We start from the raw sequence: 16,130 nt of genomic DNA, 5'->3' as shown, positions 1-16,130 counted from the left end.
GCAATATATATATATATATATATATATATATATATATATATATATATATATATATATATATATATATATATATATATATAAGTATTTTATATATTTTCATGTCAATAAAATGTGATAAAAAAGGAGATACATTACAGCAATGAATAGTTACCAGACATTATTTTTTCTGACTGTACATGCGAATTCTCCTACAAAACATAAAATATACAAATTGTTGACAAGACATTGACTAATATTTACTAAATAATAGAACATAAAGTGGAGCATGTAATAAAAGTAATTTGTCAGTTACAAAATATACTATATTACTTGGAACTTTAAGGTTAATTTTCAGTTAACTACTTTAACTTATTATTTGGCTACGCCATGTTGGGATCAGTCATTACCTTGGATTTGTCATTACGTTTGTTTTCGAATGAGAAAATGAAAAAAAATTCAGAAAAACTCAACTGTTAAATTTAAGTGATTTAGAGTTTACTAACACTATATTTATATATATGTATGTATGTATGTATATATATATATATATATACATACATATATATATATATATATATATATATATATATATATAATACAAACTCAATAATTAACACGAATCGATATCTCATTTACATAAATCCATATAATATGTTCTAAAAATTCAAGTGATAGTAGTAATGCCTCATCTATTCTATTTCTATATTTGTATGAATACTCAGATACAAATAGAACTCAAATCCCATAATCATAATGGAAGACTATGTCCAAATCCCATAGTACCTGTGCTCCCAACATGGCTCAAGTTGTACGTTGGTATTTTTTATGGTCTGTGGTTACACTATATTTCTTAAAAAATGGCACTTGCATTTACCAGTTTTCGCTTAAATTAAGTACGACTAAACATTGCACACATTTACTTAATAATTAATTTTATACTTAAATTATATTACACAGTAAGACATAGTTTAGACTGTGCATACATTTTAGTCGACTTTATATTAACCACTAATTTGATCTATGCTTTGAATATTAGACTAAAATATGAACACAGTGTGAACCAGGCTTTACGTATAATAGTGAACAAAACATTTACTCTGTGAAGCTATTTGAAGGTTACATTTAACGTAAAAAGCATTACAGTTACAGACATCAAAATTTAAGGCTAGGTATCAACATTTTGAATAAGTACCATTGCAAATATAAATTATTATGTTTAACATTGTATTAAAACGGCTGGCATGAAAAAGAACACAAAAAAATTTAAAGTATAGAATTTATAATTAAAATTATTATTCTACATTCATTCAATTTTTCTTTTCGCGCAGCCAGTGTGTATATAACAGCCGTATTACGTGGTCATACACAGCACAATTTATTGGTTCCATAATCGAAACGATTATTGTAATACTACCATTCAATTTTAAAAATCGAACGACGAATCGTTACAATAATCTCACCGTGTATATAGGTCTTTATTCAATTACAACAATATTAAATTTTATTTACTTTTTAATTCGCCTCTATGACCTGATTAAATACCCATAATTCTTAAATATCAACCATTGCTAAGCTCATTATACATACAATATATATATCAAAAGATCTCAATCAATGTTCGCCATTACAAATATAGAATAAAGTAATATGTAACACAGACCAGCTAAAGCAGTATCATGAGATAAATGATCTGTCTCGTTTTATCTATTACTTTAGTCTATGACCTTCAGATTCCATTGCTAAAATTAATATATAGCTGGGCCAAAGCTCTTTAGCAATTATCTCTGTGCCTACAAATTGTAGGTGAAATTGTTTACCATACTTCGCATTTATGCTTGGGGTTCATTTTTGATCCTATGGGACAATGGAATTCGTCAGAAAATTCCTTTAAGTTTGATATGGGGCCGATGACTCTATACTTTGCGACGGTGTGGTCATCTTTTTCTATTTGCATCTTGGTCGATTCCTTAGTCATTGCTGAACACCACACCTGGAAGCAAATATTTTGATACAATGCATTATGAGACCCGTACACGGTCAAACAGCTTCAATCCAGCACGTATCCGTCTTCGTTTATAAGACAAAAGAAAATAAGCTCAAACTAAAACCTGACTATAAAAAATTATGCTCTAAAAATAAGAACCAAAAAAATATTCTAAAATAATTCTAATTTAGTTATGTACAAACTATAAAAATTTATTCTCAATTAACATAAGTAACCAACTTACACATTTTTTATGCAACTTAGAATGGCAAACAGGCTGACGGCCCATCTGGTGGAAAATGGCAACCGTCGCTTATAGACAAGAACAGTACCATGGAAATAATATACTTATTTTTTAATACGTAAGTATGTAATATTCAAAAAGACGTTCAGAAATTAACTGTGGTCGATTACCACCAATCCTAACAAAACAATACATCCATCAACAGTAGGAAGCGATCGTAAGCTTTAAAGCAAGGTACATAAAGAACGCCATATGACGACCATATGTGGACAATTTTGGGTAACTTAATTAAGAATTTTGGAATATGTAAAACATATATTCCTTGTGTTTCCACCTTCAAGCAGCTATGCTTGCATGGTCATGTTTCCGTTTGAAAAGTGTGATATAGCAATGAAATAAACCTTATAAATCTGAAAGCGAGTGTTTGTTACCGGCTTAACTATTCACTATGAAATTTTATACTATATGGGATGGAGAACAAGTCTACATTTCTCTCGGTCATTGAACATATCTTGGTCATACGGAGGAAGTTGGATGTAAAAGCTAATTCCTTATAAAAATTCATAATCATCATATTCCTCCACAAAGGCAGTTTTGCCAGTACCTGCCATGCTTGGCAAGCAGGTTGGCAACTACAGTTAACCTTTCATCGATGTTTTAAGAAAGATGCTGCTGCCCATCCCTCGAACATTAATTCCCCTTAATAGTTTCTTACGACACCCATGGGAAAGGAAGGGGTGACCCATTCTATACCTAAGCCGCATCGGCAATTATAAAAAGTATGAACAAGTACCTGAGCAAAGGATATGAAGAACAACTGTCGGTGGTTGTACTTGAGGCCGGGCAGCGTGAGGTTCACGGCCGTGTCTTTGCTAGAGCTGTAGTCGAGGTATGCATGGAACGAGGCCTTCAAGCCACCATTGTCTGCAATGTTCTCGCCTGTAACAATTTAAAAAAATAACGTATTTTTTTAGAATAATGATAGATTAATACTCTTACCTGGGTTGTAGAGATAAGAATAATTAGATTCTTATGGGGTGTTAATGGATAATAGTGGAGTGATAATCCCGCTAGTGCAATAAAAACACATCAGACCAGGCACCACGAGGGATGGTAGATCAGTCGGCCCATCGTAACGAATTCAACAATAATTAACCACGATGGTTTGCAAGAAAAACTGCGTGGAGGTCCGTCTGACAGGGTATATTATTAGCAATGAAATTGATTATCACCATTCCTAACTATCCCTTTAGGGTCAACTTAATAAACTTAATAAATAAATAAGTTTAAATATCAACTGAGTTTAAACAAAATTTTGAAATAAAATGCAATCTGGCCAGTTTGGTCACAATAGAATTAATCCGTCCCCCTTCCGTGACCAGTAGAGGGACATTAAACGGTTGTCAAGATAAAGTAAGGTCACCTTAAGTACGAAAGTGGGCTCAAAGTAGCAGCTGCAGAATGACAAGAAATTATGAAACTTAATAGGACTTAGGAGGAGAATTAGTAGTAGTACAATAAAAATACCACAAAATTCCGGCGTAAAAGAAGGATACTTATTACTCTAATTCATGTATGCAAAGTCGTCGTTTCTTGCTAGTATTAAATATTTCAATCAACTAACCCAGCGTCTGCTTCCCGTTCAAATGTTGTCCGTCCACTGAGTAGTCGGAGTACTGCTTCTGTATACACTCGGCTCGTTTCTTAAACCGAGCTATAGTTGCGTTGTTCCACCACTTGTTCAAGTTACCAAACCTATAAAAGAAAACATGTATTTCAATACTCTTATATTATAACTAGCTAATCTGGCAAGCAATGTATTGTCCACTATAGATCATTTACAAAATATAGGAATATAAATTTTCTATCTTCTTTGAAGTTGGAGCAAACAAAACACGTTCCCAAAATTAAAACCAACGGGTTGAACGGTTTCGGAGATTAACATTTATGAACATCGTGACAAGATTTTTATATATTAAGATTAACAGTATTATGATATGGTATTACTTTTTGATAATATAGCCCTGAACAAGCACATGAACAGTATGGTCGATGAATACAAACAGAAATACAAAGTCGCAGCTATATTTTATATTGCATTAAAAATCAACTTGGCTAAAAGAAATCTGATAATACAGCACTGTCCATTCTAGGCATAAATTGGCAAGTAATCACTAAATTATAACTTTGAAGAAATAATTTTGCCTATGCATTGCTCTTATGTCTTGTTGTCTCTTACTATATGACATGATCATTTGACATGGCAAATAATGCAAAAATTTGCTATAAGCTACTTTCCAAACATACGTATTTATTCAGCTATTTCTAAGAGCTACATTACAATACATATCTTGGCTATAATCACCTGTCATACTCCCTCCCCTGGTCATCGAACGCATGCGTCAGCTCATGTCCCATCACCACTCCCATGGCTCCGTAATTGACGCATTTGGGATTATCCCCATCATAGAATGGCAGTTGTAGAATGCCGGCGGGAAATACTATTTGGTTCTTGGTTGGAGTGTAGTACGCATTCACGGTGGAAGGTGTCATGCCTGGTAATATTATAAATATTGAATTCATTAGGATGAGACAACGGACAAATATCTCTAATTATCTTACAAGTGTATCTAAGATTGTATGAAGGAGTGAAAAGATTATGTTTTCGATTAATCAAAGCCATACACAGCGAAGAAAATACATACATACATACATACATATCTGTCACGCCTATCTCCCATTAGGGTAGGCAGAAACAATGGAACGCCAAATGCTTCGATTCAAACAAACCTCTTTCGCTTCGAAGAAAATAATAGCGTAGAAATTAAATATTATTATTACATTATGTCATAGCATGTCATGGCATAGTATTATACTATGCCATGCTATTACGCGAATATACACGTGAAGTAACCTAGGCTAGTTCGGAATGGCACCCAATATAGTTAAGTGGGATGAAGAGGGATAGAGCTTTTCGAAGTGGTACCCAATATCATCATCATCATCATCATTATATCAGCCTTTAACCGTCCACCGCTGAACATGAGCCTTTTCCTTGGGGGGTTTTACCAATAGTTGCAACGCTTGGTAGGCGGATCGGCAACCGCAGTTAGGCTTTTAAGATATTTTACGAGCGACGCTGCTGCCAATACCTCACCTTAGGAATGGGGTGGCCTATTCTAAGCCGGGATCACACGGAAACCCGGGAACCGATACCCAATATACTCGTAGTTAAATGTTAGTTTTGTGATAAAAATTGTTCTGAAGACATACCACTGATTTGCCTACTAGAGAGTTAGCAGACATCAGAGTAATTAATTTCTATTCTCACCCCATTTCGTTTTGTTGACAGGCTGATCCAACTTCTTAAGGTCATTCTTGAGACTGAACACGTTGAATGCGATATTATTGTCAAAATATTCATTCGGCTTCACCTGCAATTCCTCGTATTGCTTGTTCAACTCGTCTTTATGCAGGATGTAATCAGGGAAACCTAGTGAAAATAATTTGATTTAATAGGACAATCAAGTTTTATTATGATAGACACTTTACTGGATAATTGCAAATTGATACAGTAATACTATTACAATATGTCAATTAGTTATAAACATTTAATTACATTAGAAGTATTAAAAAAGATGGTGGTCCACTCAATGTTCAGCAGTAACCGGAAATTACACTGTATTTCGAGTTATAGTTTTATAAACGGTCAGTATAGTTTTATATTTTATATACTTTAAAATCTAGCCTAACTAACTAGCTAGTTAACAGCCATGCAATCACGGTTGTAATCGGCAAAATCAGGAGTGAGATAAGGTATTCTTGTCTATATGAGTCTCTATTTTCAGTCTGTACGATTTTTTAACAGATTTTCTTAAGGGTTTTTCTTTTTTTTTTCTTTTGAACCTATTAATGATAATCTTTAGTTTTATAACAGAGAAAATATGATAAATCACCTATCATATCGGTGATAGCATCGGCTTTTGTTTCTGCTGCTTCTCTAGTTTCCGAGTCCATCCAGTCTAAGTTCTTTAGATTTCTCTTAAATGCGTTTCGTATATTGTCAATCATTATCTCGCCTTGTGTCTTTGCTTCACCATGGAATACTTCGCGAACAAACATGGCGCCGACTGCAAAACCTGAGGAATATTTTATATATATATATTTTATATATATATATATATATATATATATATATATATATATATATATATATATATAATAATATGTAATCATCTAAAAATCCATCTCTTTTAAGAACATTAGACTTAAAAGAGATGGATATAAATCTAGTTAAAACATGAGATTTATTTGCTTTATTATCTTCAGCAGATTTATATCTACACTATTAGAATCATCGTCTAAATAAACTATAATGGTATACACTTTACGGATAAAATATTACACAGTTTTCGAATAAACAATGAAAACAGTGTAATTTAACCATAATATTGTCATATCATAAATATACATATATAAATTTTGACTTCATTACCATAAATACCTATATAAATATGTTACAAACAAATTAGTAAAAACCCATGACTAATGTCTAGTGTATCAATTACTAATATGCAAAATTTTATAAGAAAATCTATTTACAAAAATGATCTTACCAATAGCATTGTTGGTATCGGTAACACAATATCTCCAAGATTCTTCGGTACCCTCGGAACCGAAGAGAGCTTTTCTTAATATCTTGGTCGCGTCCCGGAATGACTTTGACAAATATGTGGACAATGACCGCGATACTTGCCACATCATGTAGCTGGTAAGTGTTCTAGAAATAAATGATTTCAATCATAGAGAAAAACTGCTTAAAACAAACCCAACATTAATACTACTGAATTCTTGCTGCTACTTATCATAAATCAGCAAATGTTATCTGATATAAAGGTATAATTAGGCTCTAAAGTATTGAAAAGTTTGCTTTAAAGAACCTTATTAAACTTAATAAAGTTTTAATATAAATATTCCAAGTAATAATTAATTTCAAAATACAGAACTTTAATAAAGTTAAATGAGAAATAAATCACACTCATACATACATACATATCTGTCACGCCTGTCTCTCATTAGGGTAGACAGAAACAATGGAACGCCAAATGCTTCGATTCAAACAAACCTCTTTCGCTTCTTCCACATTCATCAATCTTTACACACTCATAATAATTATTTAAGTGATAATGTATAAGAATAAAATAATGTTATCTAAATTAATACTTGAAATGGAATCGTCAGTAAACAGTATGACTTTATGCAGATTCTTATTTATGTACTCGGTTGTATATAAACACGTTCATTAACATGTACTGATAACCTTAATGCAGCTAGGCTTTTAAAATGTAATTAAACACATAAATAAAGTACCAAGATACTTACAATTATATTGCGATTGCGGGCACATGGCTCTTCGTTTGCGGTGAGAATGGTATATATTTAAACGTAGAATAGGTACTTACTTCTGGTCGTCTTCTGTCTTGCTATATCTTCTTATAACTTTAGTGAGGTTTCTGAAGTACTCGGGTGCATATACAACTATTCTCTCCGTATCAGGTATCTAAAATATTATATAAGACGGCATTATTTCATATTATATATATAAAATTCTTTAAACTTTTGAAATGTATTTTAACAATTATGACTAATATATAGTTCTTATATACAGGGTGGAAGGGACAAGTTGGCTAAAACAAAAACAGCTGATTCAGATGAATGGTCAGAATGAGATAGCAGACTATTTTCTCACCGGAAATACACCACAGCCATATAATTAACGATTCTTAGTTTTGACGCCGCGCAATGTATTTGAAATTTTACGATCCACACAACTTGTAATACCTAAAACGCGCGCTTCTTCGTAGGTATATTTTGTACGCTTGTGGCGTTAACCTTTCACAGCTGAATCTGCGTGTCGCGATAGTATTTTAATAGAAATAATATAATAATTTGATGTTTTTAGTATCACATTAATTATTATTTCATTGTAAAATATTATTATTTCTTTATATTATGAAATAATATTATAGATTACATTATTTTAAATGAAAAATAAAAAAAGGAGAAAGAATTGAAATTTTCCAGAAAGAATTCCCATTGATTTTCAGTTCAGAATAATGGTGTGAATTCTCTGTTTCAGTTTTTACCAACCAGTCGCTTACACCCTTATATATATATATATATATATATATATATATATATATATATATATATATATATATATATATATATATATATATATATATATATATATATATATATATATATATATAAGTATACTATATATATATAAGGTAAGTATAACATATTACTATTATTACAAAAATTTGCTTATTGTGAAAATTTGCAAAATTATGATAAAAACTACGAATAAACTGTTATTTATATTTAATTCTTATTAAAAATATGATTATAATGTACTATATTTTAAATGGTATAATAAAACTTACAGTTCTATTAACCAATTTGAAAGCATCGTTAAAGAACATAGTCCAATTCAAAAATGGCGCTTCCTTCTGCCATTGCCTTATTGTATAAGGGTTATATAGTCCTTCCTCGTCCCTTCTTTCTTCAGAGGGCGTAGTTATATTCGCTAGTTCCGTTTCGAATTGTATAACTTTACTCATTTGTGACCTAGCTTCTGTTTTGTTAGCGCCTAATAATACGCAAACACGAGTCATATAGTCTAGGTATGCATCTAGAACTTTCTTATGCGCTGTTTTGTTGAGGTAGTTGTCTCGAGTTGGAAGATTCAGTCCGCCTTGGTCCAACTGAAATAGTATTTACACTTTAATATAAAATCTACCGTTTGGACATTATTTATAGCTGATGGTTGCTAAATACCATCGATTTTCAAATATAAATATTATTATTTCTTACATCATATGCGGTATGTTACTTACAACTATGACATGCTTGGATGAATTTCTATCATCTTCTGTCACAGCCCAATTAAATAGTCCACCTAAATTGTATCTAAAAACAAAATTTCATTTATTAGTACGTACGTAGTCTTTCAGTACTGAGTACCTACCTAATAGTATTTGTTAGGGGGGAAAGGGATTGTTAGTAATGGAGACTGAGAATCCCATTGCTAGCAATATACCCAACCAGGTCGACCTCCTCGCGGTTCTCCCTGGAAACTATCATGGTTAATTCTAATGAATTCAATGATGGGCTAACCCATTGTCATCTATCACCCTTCACTGGTGCTCTGCCAGCGTATCCCGTTAGCGCAGGCGGGGTTACCATACCATTTTCACCCATAAAAAAAAATAGTATTTGTTAGGGGGAGGGCTTATTAGTAATGGGAAGATTATTCCCCATTGCTATCAATATACCCCATCAAGTCGACCTCCACATGGTTCACCCTGGAAACTATCGTGACTAATTTATTGTTGAATTCCTCACGATGGGCTAACTGACTTACTTTTCCATCCTTACCTATCACCTCTCACTGGTACTCCGTCAGTGTATACCAATAGCACAGGCGGGGTTACCATGCCATTTTTATCCATTAAAAATAATAGTATTTGTTAGATTAAAAATTGAGATAGTATTACAAATAATATTCGCTTTAATTTTTAGCTTGTCAAGATTGATACTAGGATGGTAAGATCTATGGTAAAAGACAATTTAGTTAATAAATTATAAGTCCTTTTGTACGTAGAGAAATTGACGTAGTCAGGATGAGATAACCTCTTACATTATACATCTACCCTCAAAAAACAATCTCAGGATGGAAACTGCATTTTCAAAGTTCAATGTTCTCTTAATATCAGTGGTTTATTCCCTTAATCGTCTGTTCTTATATCCGTGAATGTAAAAGAAATGGTGACACGTGTTTTACATCGTCATCACATGGTTAATAACTAGAAAGATTTGTGCACAGCACTGGGGTGTAAATACTGTAATAAAGCTGTGAGGGGTTGGGGGGCGGACGTGCTCATCTCAGAATTACTTGTTGAGTAAAATTCACTTACGAATTCTGTACATCCTGGAGTAACTTCTGTAAGTCAAACTTAGGCTGTTTGATCATGGTGCTGGGAAGAATGTGCCAGCCGCCTAACTTCTTAATGATATTCACTAGAGGCTTCTCCCCCAACTTCTCTATGGTTTCATTCGTGTCTATGCACGCGTCGTAGTATATCCGGGCCTTCGCTTCAGCATCAGTATTGTCTGTGGTGTTTACTTTTTCTGAAAAGGAAAAAAAAAATATTGTATAATAATATATAGATTAAGAGGGACTGGCTGAAAACCAGCTCTGTGCAGCTGTATAGATTGCACTGTGACACTCGCAGCACCAGCTGAGCTTAATATGAGATATTTCTTATATATCAGGGTATCTAAAATTTTTTGCAGTCATAGACCACTTTCACAATTTAAATAATTCTACGGACCCCTGTCAAAAAATCATTTATTTAGATCCTAAAATTTAGAAACAGAAATAAAAGTTTTAATAGATTCTATTGAATTTTCCGTCTTACGATGCGTCTCGTCGAGTGTAATACACAATATCCTTATAAATATTTTTACAGTTACTACTACCTAGTACGGACCTCTAATAGCCATGCTACGGACCCCTAAGGAGTCCGTGGACCCTACTTATAAAACCCTGTTATACATATATAATAGTAGTACATTTTCTGGCAACAAATATTTTTCTATTCTATTCTTTTCTAAAAAAATGTTAAGAAAAATAATTATACCTACTAATATTATAAATGTAAACGTGAGTTTGTTTGCTTGTTGTCTAATTAAATAAATAAATATCCAAGTAATGTTTGAGACGGAGAAGGACATAGACTACTTTTATCCCTGTCTTTCAATATATCTTGGTCTGAAAAACAAAGACGCTCTTTTACTTTTGTTAAAATAAAATTTGTATATTTGCGTTTGGTCTAATTTAATGTCTTATGCACATTATATAACAATTAAATACAAAGCAATATCAGCCAAGATACCGCACTACATATTAAAAAAAATCTAATAGAAAACCTTCATTTTGAAGTTGGTCAAAAAATCATAATATTTCTACTACAAATAGTAGATATCAGTACGTCTGTACGTGAATTAAAAGCAATAAAATATACAAACATTATCATTTTAAAGGTAACAATCCAATTTTCGTTGTTGTATACACAGAACAAGATCAAATTCACAACAACCATCTAATTTGATATTAGTAGCAATAGCAGCATAGATACAGAGTACAAAGTACAGTTCGCCGCATAAATTGTAGATTTTTCAATTGGCTTCTACCCGCGACTTCGTTCGTGTGGCCGGACTACATCGATTGATTGGTATAAAAAGTTGCTCATCTCTTTCTCCACCTTTTTTTTTAAACTGTGCTATTACGCAGATGTACGCAGATGACCTTTACAACTTCACCAGATGAAAAACACTAGTTGCGACTTAAATAGGCTGAGAGCTTGGTGAGGCAGTTCAAACCTCGGATAAACTGGGGGAAAAGGGATTGTTAGTAATGGAGCCTGAGAATCCCATTGCTAGCAATATATTCAACCAGGTCGACCTCCTCGCAGTTCCCCCTGGAAACTATCATGGTTAATTTCTGATGAATTCATCATGATGGGCTAACTGGCCTGTTTTCATTCTCATCTATCACACTTCACTGGTGCTCCGCCAGCGTAACCCGTTAGCGCAGGCGGGGTTACCATACCATTTTCACCCATCAAAAAAAAACCTCGGATAAGCCGTCGTATCTCGATCCCTACCTAAAGGGATAGGGGGATCGGTCGGACCGGTTTCTCCACGCTAAATAATACTAATACATACACAAACTCTAGTTGGTAAACATGTACCAACCATAACCAACCGTCAAGAAAGAACTTACAAACAAACTCACAATAAGGATTTTGTTCATCAAATTATAATAATACACAATATATATTGTAATACAGAATCATAATGCGAATACGGATACAGGAACTATTTGACAAAATATATTTACGTATTCTTATGGTGTAACTTCACTAAAAGTCGGACGGTATATAAATATAACTGTCAAATTGTATATCCATAATCGTAAAACTGTGCGTTTAAATTTAAATAATCCATTTAATTATATATTAATAATTTTGTCACGATTTAACTCTTTTTTATGGAATAAAGTCGTAAATTATGTATATAAATACTTAGACGTGACCGGGTATATTCACTGACCGGACTCGCATCTCATATTGTGCGTATGTACCAAATTTCATAGTAATTGGTAACAAACAAAGTCACATTTATTATATTAATAACTAGGACAGGCACCAGCTCCCACAAATAATATTGTTAAAATGTTTTGCGAGTTATAGATCCCTAATTGGTTGTGGTGAGAAATAATAATAAATAAATTATTAATATGGATGACAAGACTTTTTCCTAGTTGAGTGTACCCAAATAAATAACTACATTACAGTAATAGGTATAAGTAAATATGTAAATATTAAGATTTCTTATAGCGGCGCTTTTATAAGGAACGATACGTTTACGTTTTGTTTGCTTTAGTTTTTCGAGGTGTTAATTTTTGCAATGTTGTCATGTCAATAATTTGAGATTTTTCCTGATCTTACTCAAAGTCTGTTCAAAGTATAATGAACCTCAGTAATATTAACACTAAGATCATATTAGTACAACTTGGAGGTTTCAGTAACAGAAAGGGTCTCTATGAAGTTCATCATATATACTTGACGATGGCATGAAAAAGTCATATAAATCAGCACTAGCAACTGTAACAAGAGGTGTACCTCAGGGTTCAGTATTAGGCCCAATATTTTTCATAATATTTTTGAATGATTTAATAAATTATATGTACAATTTGTTCTTTGATATTGGGATAGTTATTTTTGCTGACGATACAAATGCAGTAATTTCTGGTAATAATGTAACGGATTTGAGCAATAAGACTAATGCAGTAATGACGGCTTTTAACACGTGGTTTTCAGTAAATAACCTGATACTAAATACATCTAAGACTAATGTCATGGTGTTTAAAACAACAGTTAGAAATAACCAAAGCCTTAGTATACATGTAAATGGAGTAGCTCTCAAAATGGTTGAAACAATGAAATTCTTAGGTATATATTTAGATTCGCTCTTAAATTGGAAAGCTGAAGTAAGTGCAGTAGACGACGCTATAAGCTCTGCATGCTATGCACTTCGTACTCTGAGAGAAGAGCTTACCAGTTGTTGACAATCTATTATGCTTTGGTAGAATCGCGATTACGATATAGCATAAAATTTTGGGGAAATAGCTACAAGTATAACACAAATAGAGCATTTATAGCACAAAAGAGAGCCATTAGAGCCATGGTTCATATTCCTCCCTGGGAATCGTGTGCAGGACATTTTAGAAGACTAAAAATACTAACTGTTCCAAGCCTATATATTCATGTTCTGCTAATAGATTTAATTAAAAATAGACATTTATATGAATCAGAGGATAGAATGAAACAACGATTAATTACAAGAAGGATGGATTTACAAAAGGTTATTATACCCACATTTAACATAGTACAACATTGTCCATGAAACCAAGCGGTGGTATTATTTAATAAGCTGCCTAAGGAATTAAAGTCACTGAATGATTTAAATATCTTCAGGACAAAATTGAAGTCATTACTGCTAGAAAGGTGTCTGTACTCAATTGACGAATTCTAATTATAGTAAATTTGAATATATACCTATATTGTTTATGTTAAGAGATGACTAAGTGACTATAATATTTGTTTTATGCTTGATTTAATTTATATTTTATATAGTGTATGAAATTATTGTATCTACTATAACATTCAAATACAAATTTTTGTTTATGAATAAATAAAATAAAAATAAAATAAATATCATGGATATGTCTCCTCCATACTTTCATATGGATTATTAATATGGGGAAACTCTACAGAAATTTCCAGAGCATTTGTTGTACAAAAGAAGTGTGTTAAAGCTATATGTGGTGCAAAAACTAGAGAAAGTTGTCGCCCTCTTTTTAAGAAATTAAATATTCTTCCACTGCCATGTATGTACATTAGAGACCTTTGTATATTTGTAAAGGAACATGCTGGCTATTTCAAAAGAGTATCGGACTCAAAAATACGTGTAACTCGACCAAATGACAAATTATGTGTACCAAAGTGTAGATTAGATTTACATAAAAGGAATGCATATTGTATGGCTATTAAAGTTTACAATCATCTACCAAATTACATTAGAGAAATAACCAGCTCATACAGTGTTCAAACATAAACTTAGGAATTGGCTGTTATGTAATAATTTTTATACCATCAATGAATATTTAACTAAAAAAAACAAATGTACTTGACAGTCTATAATGGAGACGTGATTGACGCTTTGGCTCTTGTTTTCTTTTCTATTTACTGTAATAAATTATGCGTGTGTTAAGTAGTATGACTAATAAGGGGAAATATAATGTAGAATTCTGTAATTTTTTCATATTATTAATAATTTGCACGCCGACACAGAGGCAGAATGTATATGGGAAATGTAAACCTCTTTTATCGAAAACTACCTACATTCTAGCAAAATAAATTCATTTCATTTCATTTCATTTCATTTCATTTCAAGATAGTTTTTTGCATAAAAAAAAAACTATGGGATAGCAAAAATGCTGACGGCTCACCATATTGATGGAAAGTGATAACTGCCGCTTATAAATATGAATGGCATCACAGAATACAGTGTGATGCATGGCCATAGAGAATGGGCTGACGTCATCAAATACCTCCCATGAATGAACTTGTACTAAAATTATAAGGAGGAAAAATTTGTTCGTAATGAATAAACTCAAAAACTATTTAACTGATTTTCAATTATTTTTATCTATAGGAAGCTACATCAACATATCATCATCATCATGTCAGCCTTTAACTGTCCACTGTTGAACATAAGCCTCCCCATGGGGGGTTTTGCCACATTCGGCAGGAGGATTGGCAACCACAGTTAAGCTTAGAAGATGTTTTAAGAGGGATGCTGCTGCCCATCCCTCACCCTTAGTCGATTCTTACGACACCCACAAGAAAGGAAGGGATGGCCTTTTCTATGCCGGAACCACAAGAAAACATTAACATATAGATATGAACAATACCATGGACATAACAGAGTATACTGTGTCGCTCATAATACACTGCTATGCTACAATGCGTTGCTATTCCTAAGAGCTAAGTTGTTATGCCTCTATACCCTGTAATTTCATTGCCCTTTCCTATGCAGCCATGCAAACAACTGCTTAATGGCAGAAACACGAATGGAATGAAGGTACTCAAGCAGGCGACAAGGCAGGCGACAAGGCAGGCGAGGTTTGTACAAAGTCTATTTCTGGTAATATTTGAAATTACGCACGCGCCCGCTGAAACTGTCAAGATCGTCCATGACCAACAGCAATTACAGCTCAGAAAAAAAAAATTTAAATTATCGCAACGAAATTTAAAATGCATTACGAAATATTTTGAAATATGACATTTTCTCGAGGACTTGTTAGATATGAATCTTCGAATGTAATTTTCACTTAATGACACCTTCTTGAAAAAAAAATTACACGCCGCGGGGCCCTTAACAGATGGGGACTTCCCATCGGCCCCTTAGGCATTTGCTTACACTACCTAATGGACAATTCAGCTTTGTACAGAACATCAAGTCGCTCAGCAATGTCTATATACAGTAGAATCTTCATTATCCGACAATCGGTTATCCGAAGATATCAGATTATCCGGACTTATTCTTCACGGTTCTAATTACCGATTCAGAAATTGTATTATGTATTAATTAGGTAAATTAGGTATGTATTATATAATCCATTATCTTTATAGCTGGTAAGTTTTTAAATATTATATTGTCTAAATCAGAGCTGTGCAAACTATGGCCCGCGACTTGAATTGACGTGGCCCGCTAATTAATTAATCT

General features: G+C 32.9%; 1 protein-coding gene across 3 annotated transcripts in view; it reads right to left on the bottom strand.

Annotated features, from left to right (window-relative positions):
• Window positions 1-73: 73 nt before the first annotated feature.
• LOC113519472 (endothelin-converting enzyme homolog) overlaps window positions 74-16,130 on the bottom strand; it is a 61,824-nt gene continuing 45,767 nt past the window's right edge. For all 3 annotated transcript variants that reach the window (XM_052897009.1, XM_052897008.1, XM_052897010.1), the window contains 11 exons: window positions 10,190-10,403; window positions 9,110-9,182; window positions 8,657-8,977; window positions 7,670-7,767; window positions 6,824-6,987; window positions 6,164-6,346; window positions 5,539-5,700; window positions 4,573-4,762; window positions 3,832-3,962; window positions 3,001-3,146; window positions 74-1,969 (listed from right to left, as the gene is read on the bottom strand). In XM_052897009.1, the coding sequence (XP_052752969.1) occupies window positions 1,793-1,969; window positions 3,001-3,146; window positions 3,832-3,962; window positions 4,573-4,762; window positions 5,539-5,700; window positions 6,164-6,346; window positions 6,824-6,987; window positions 7,670-7,767; window positions 8,657-8,977; window positions 9,110-9,182; window positions 10,190-10,403 (1,859 nt within the window). In that variant the 3' untranslated portion in view covers window positions 74-1,792. The remainder of the gene's footprint in view (window positions 1,970-3,000; window positions 3,147-3,831; window positions 3,963-4,572; window positions 4,763-5,538; window positions 5,701-6,163; window positions 6,347-6,823; window positions 6,988-7,669; window positions 7,768-8,656; window positions 8,978-9,109; window positions 9,183-10,189; window positions 10,404-16,130) is intronic.

Source organism: Galleria mellonella, unplaced genomic scaffold (genome assembly GCF_026898425.1).
Source record: "Galleria mellonella isolate WM207_F2 unplaced genomic scaffold, CSIRO_AGI_GalMel_v1 utg352, whole genome shotgun sequence".
Taxonomy (NCBI): Eukaryota; Metazoa; Arthropoda; class Insecta; order Lepidoptera; family Pyralidae; genus Galleria; species Galleria mellonella.
Note: the sequence above shows the minus strand (reverse complement) of the source record. Positions and strands in the feature narration are given on the sequence as shown.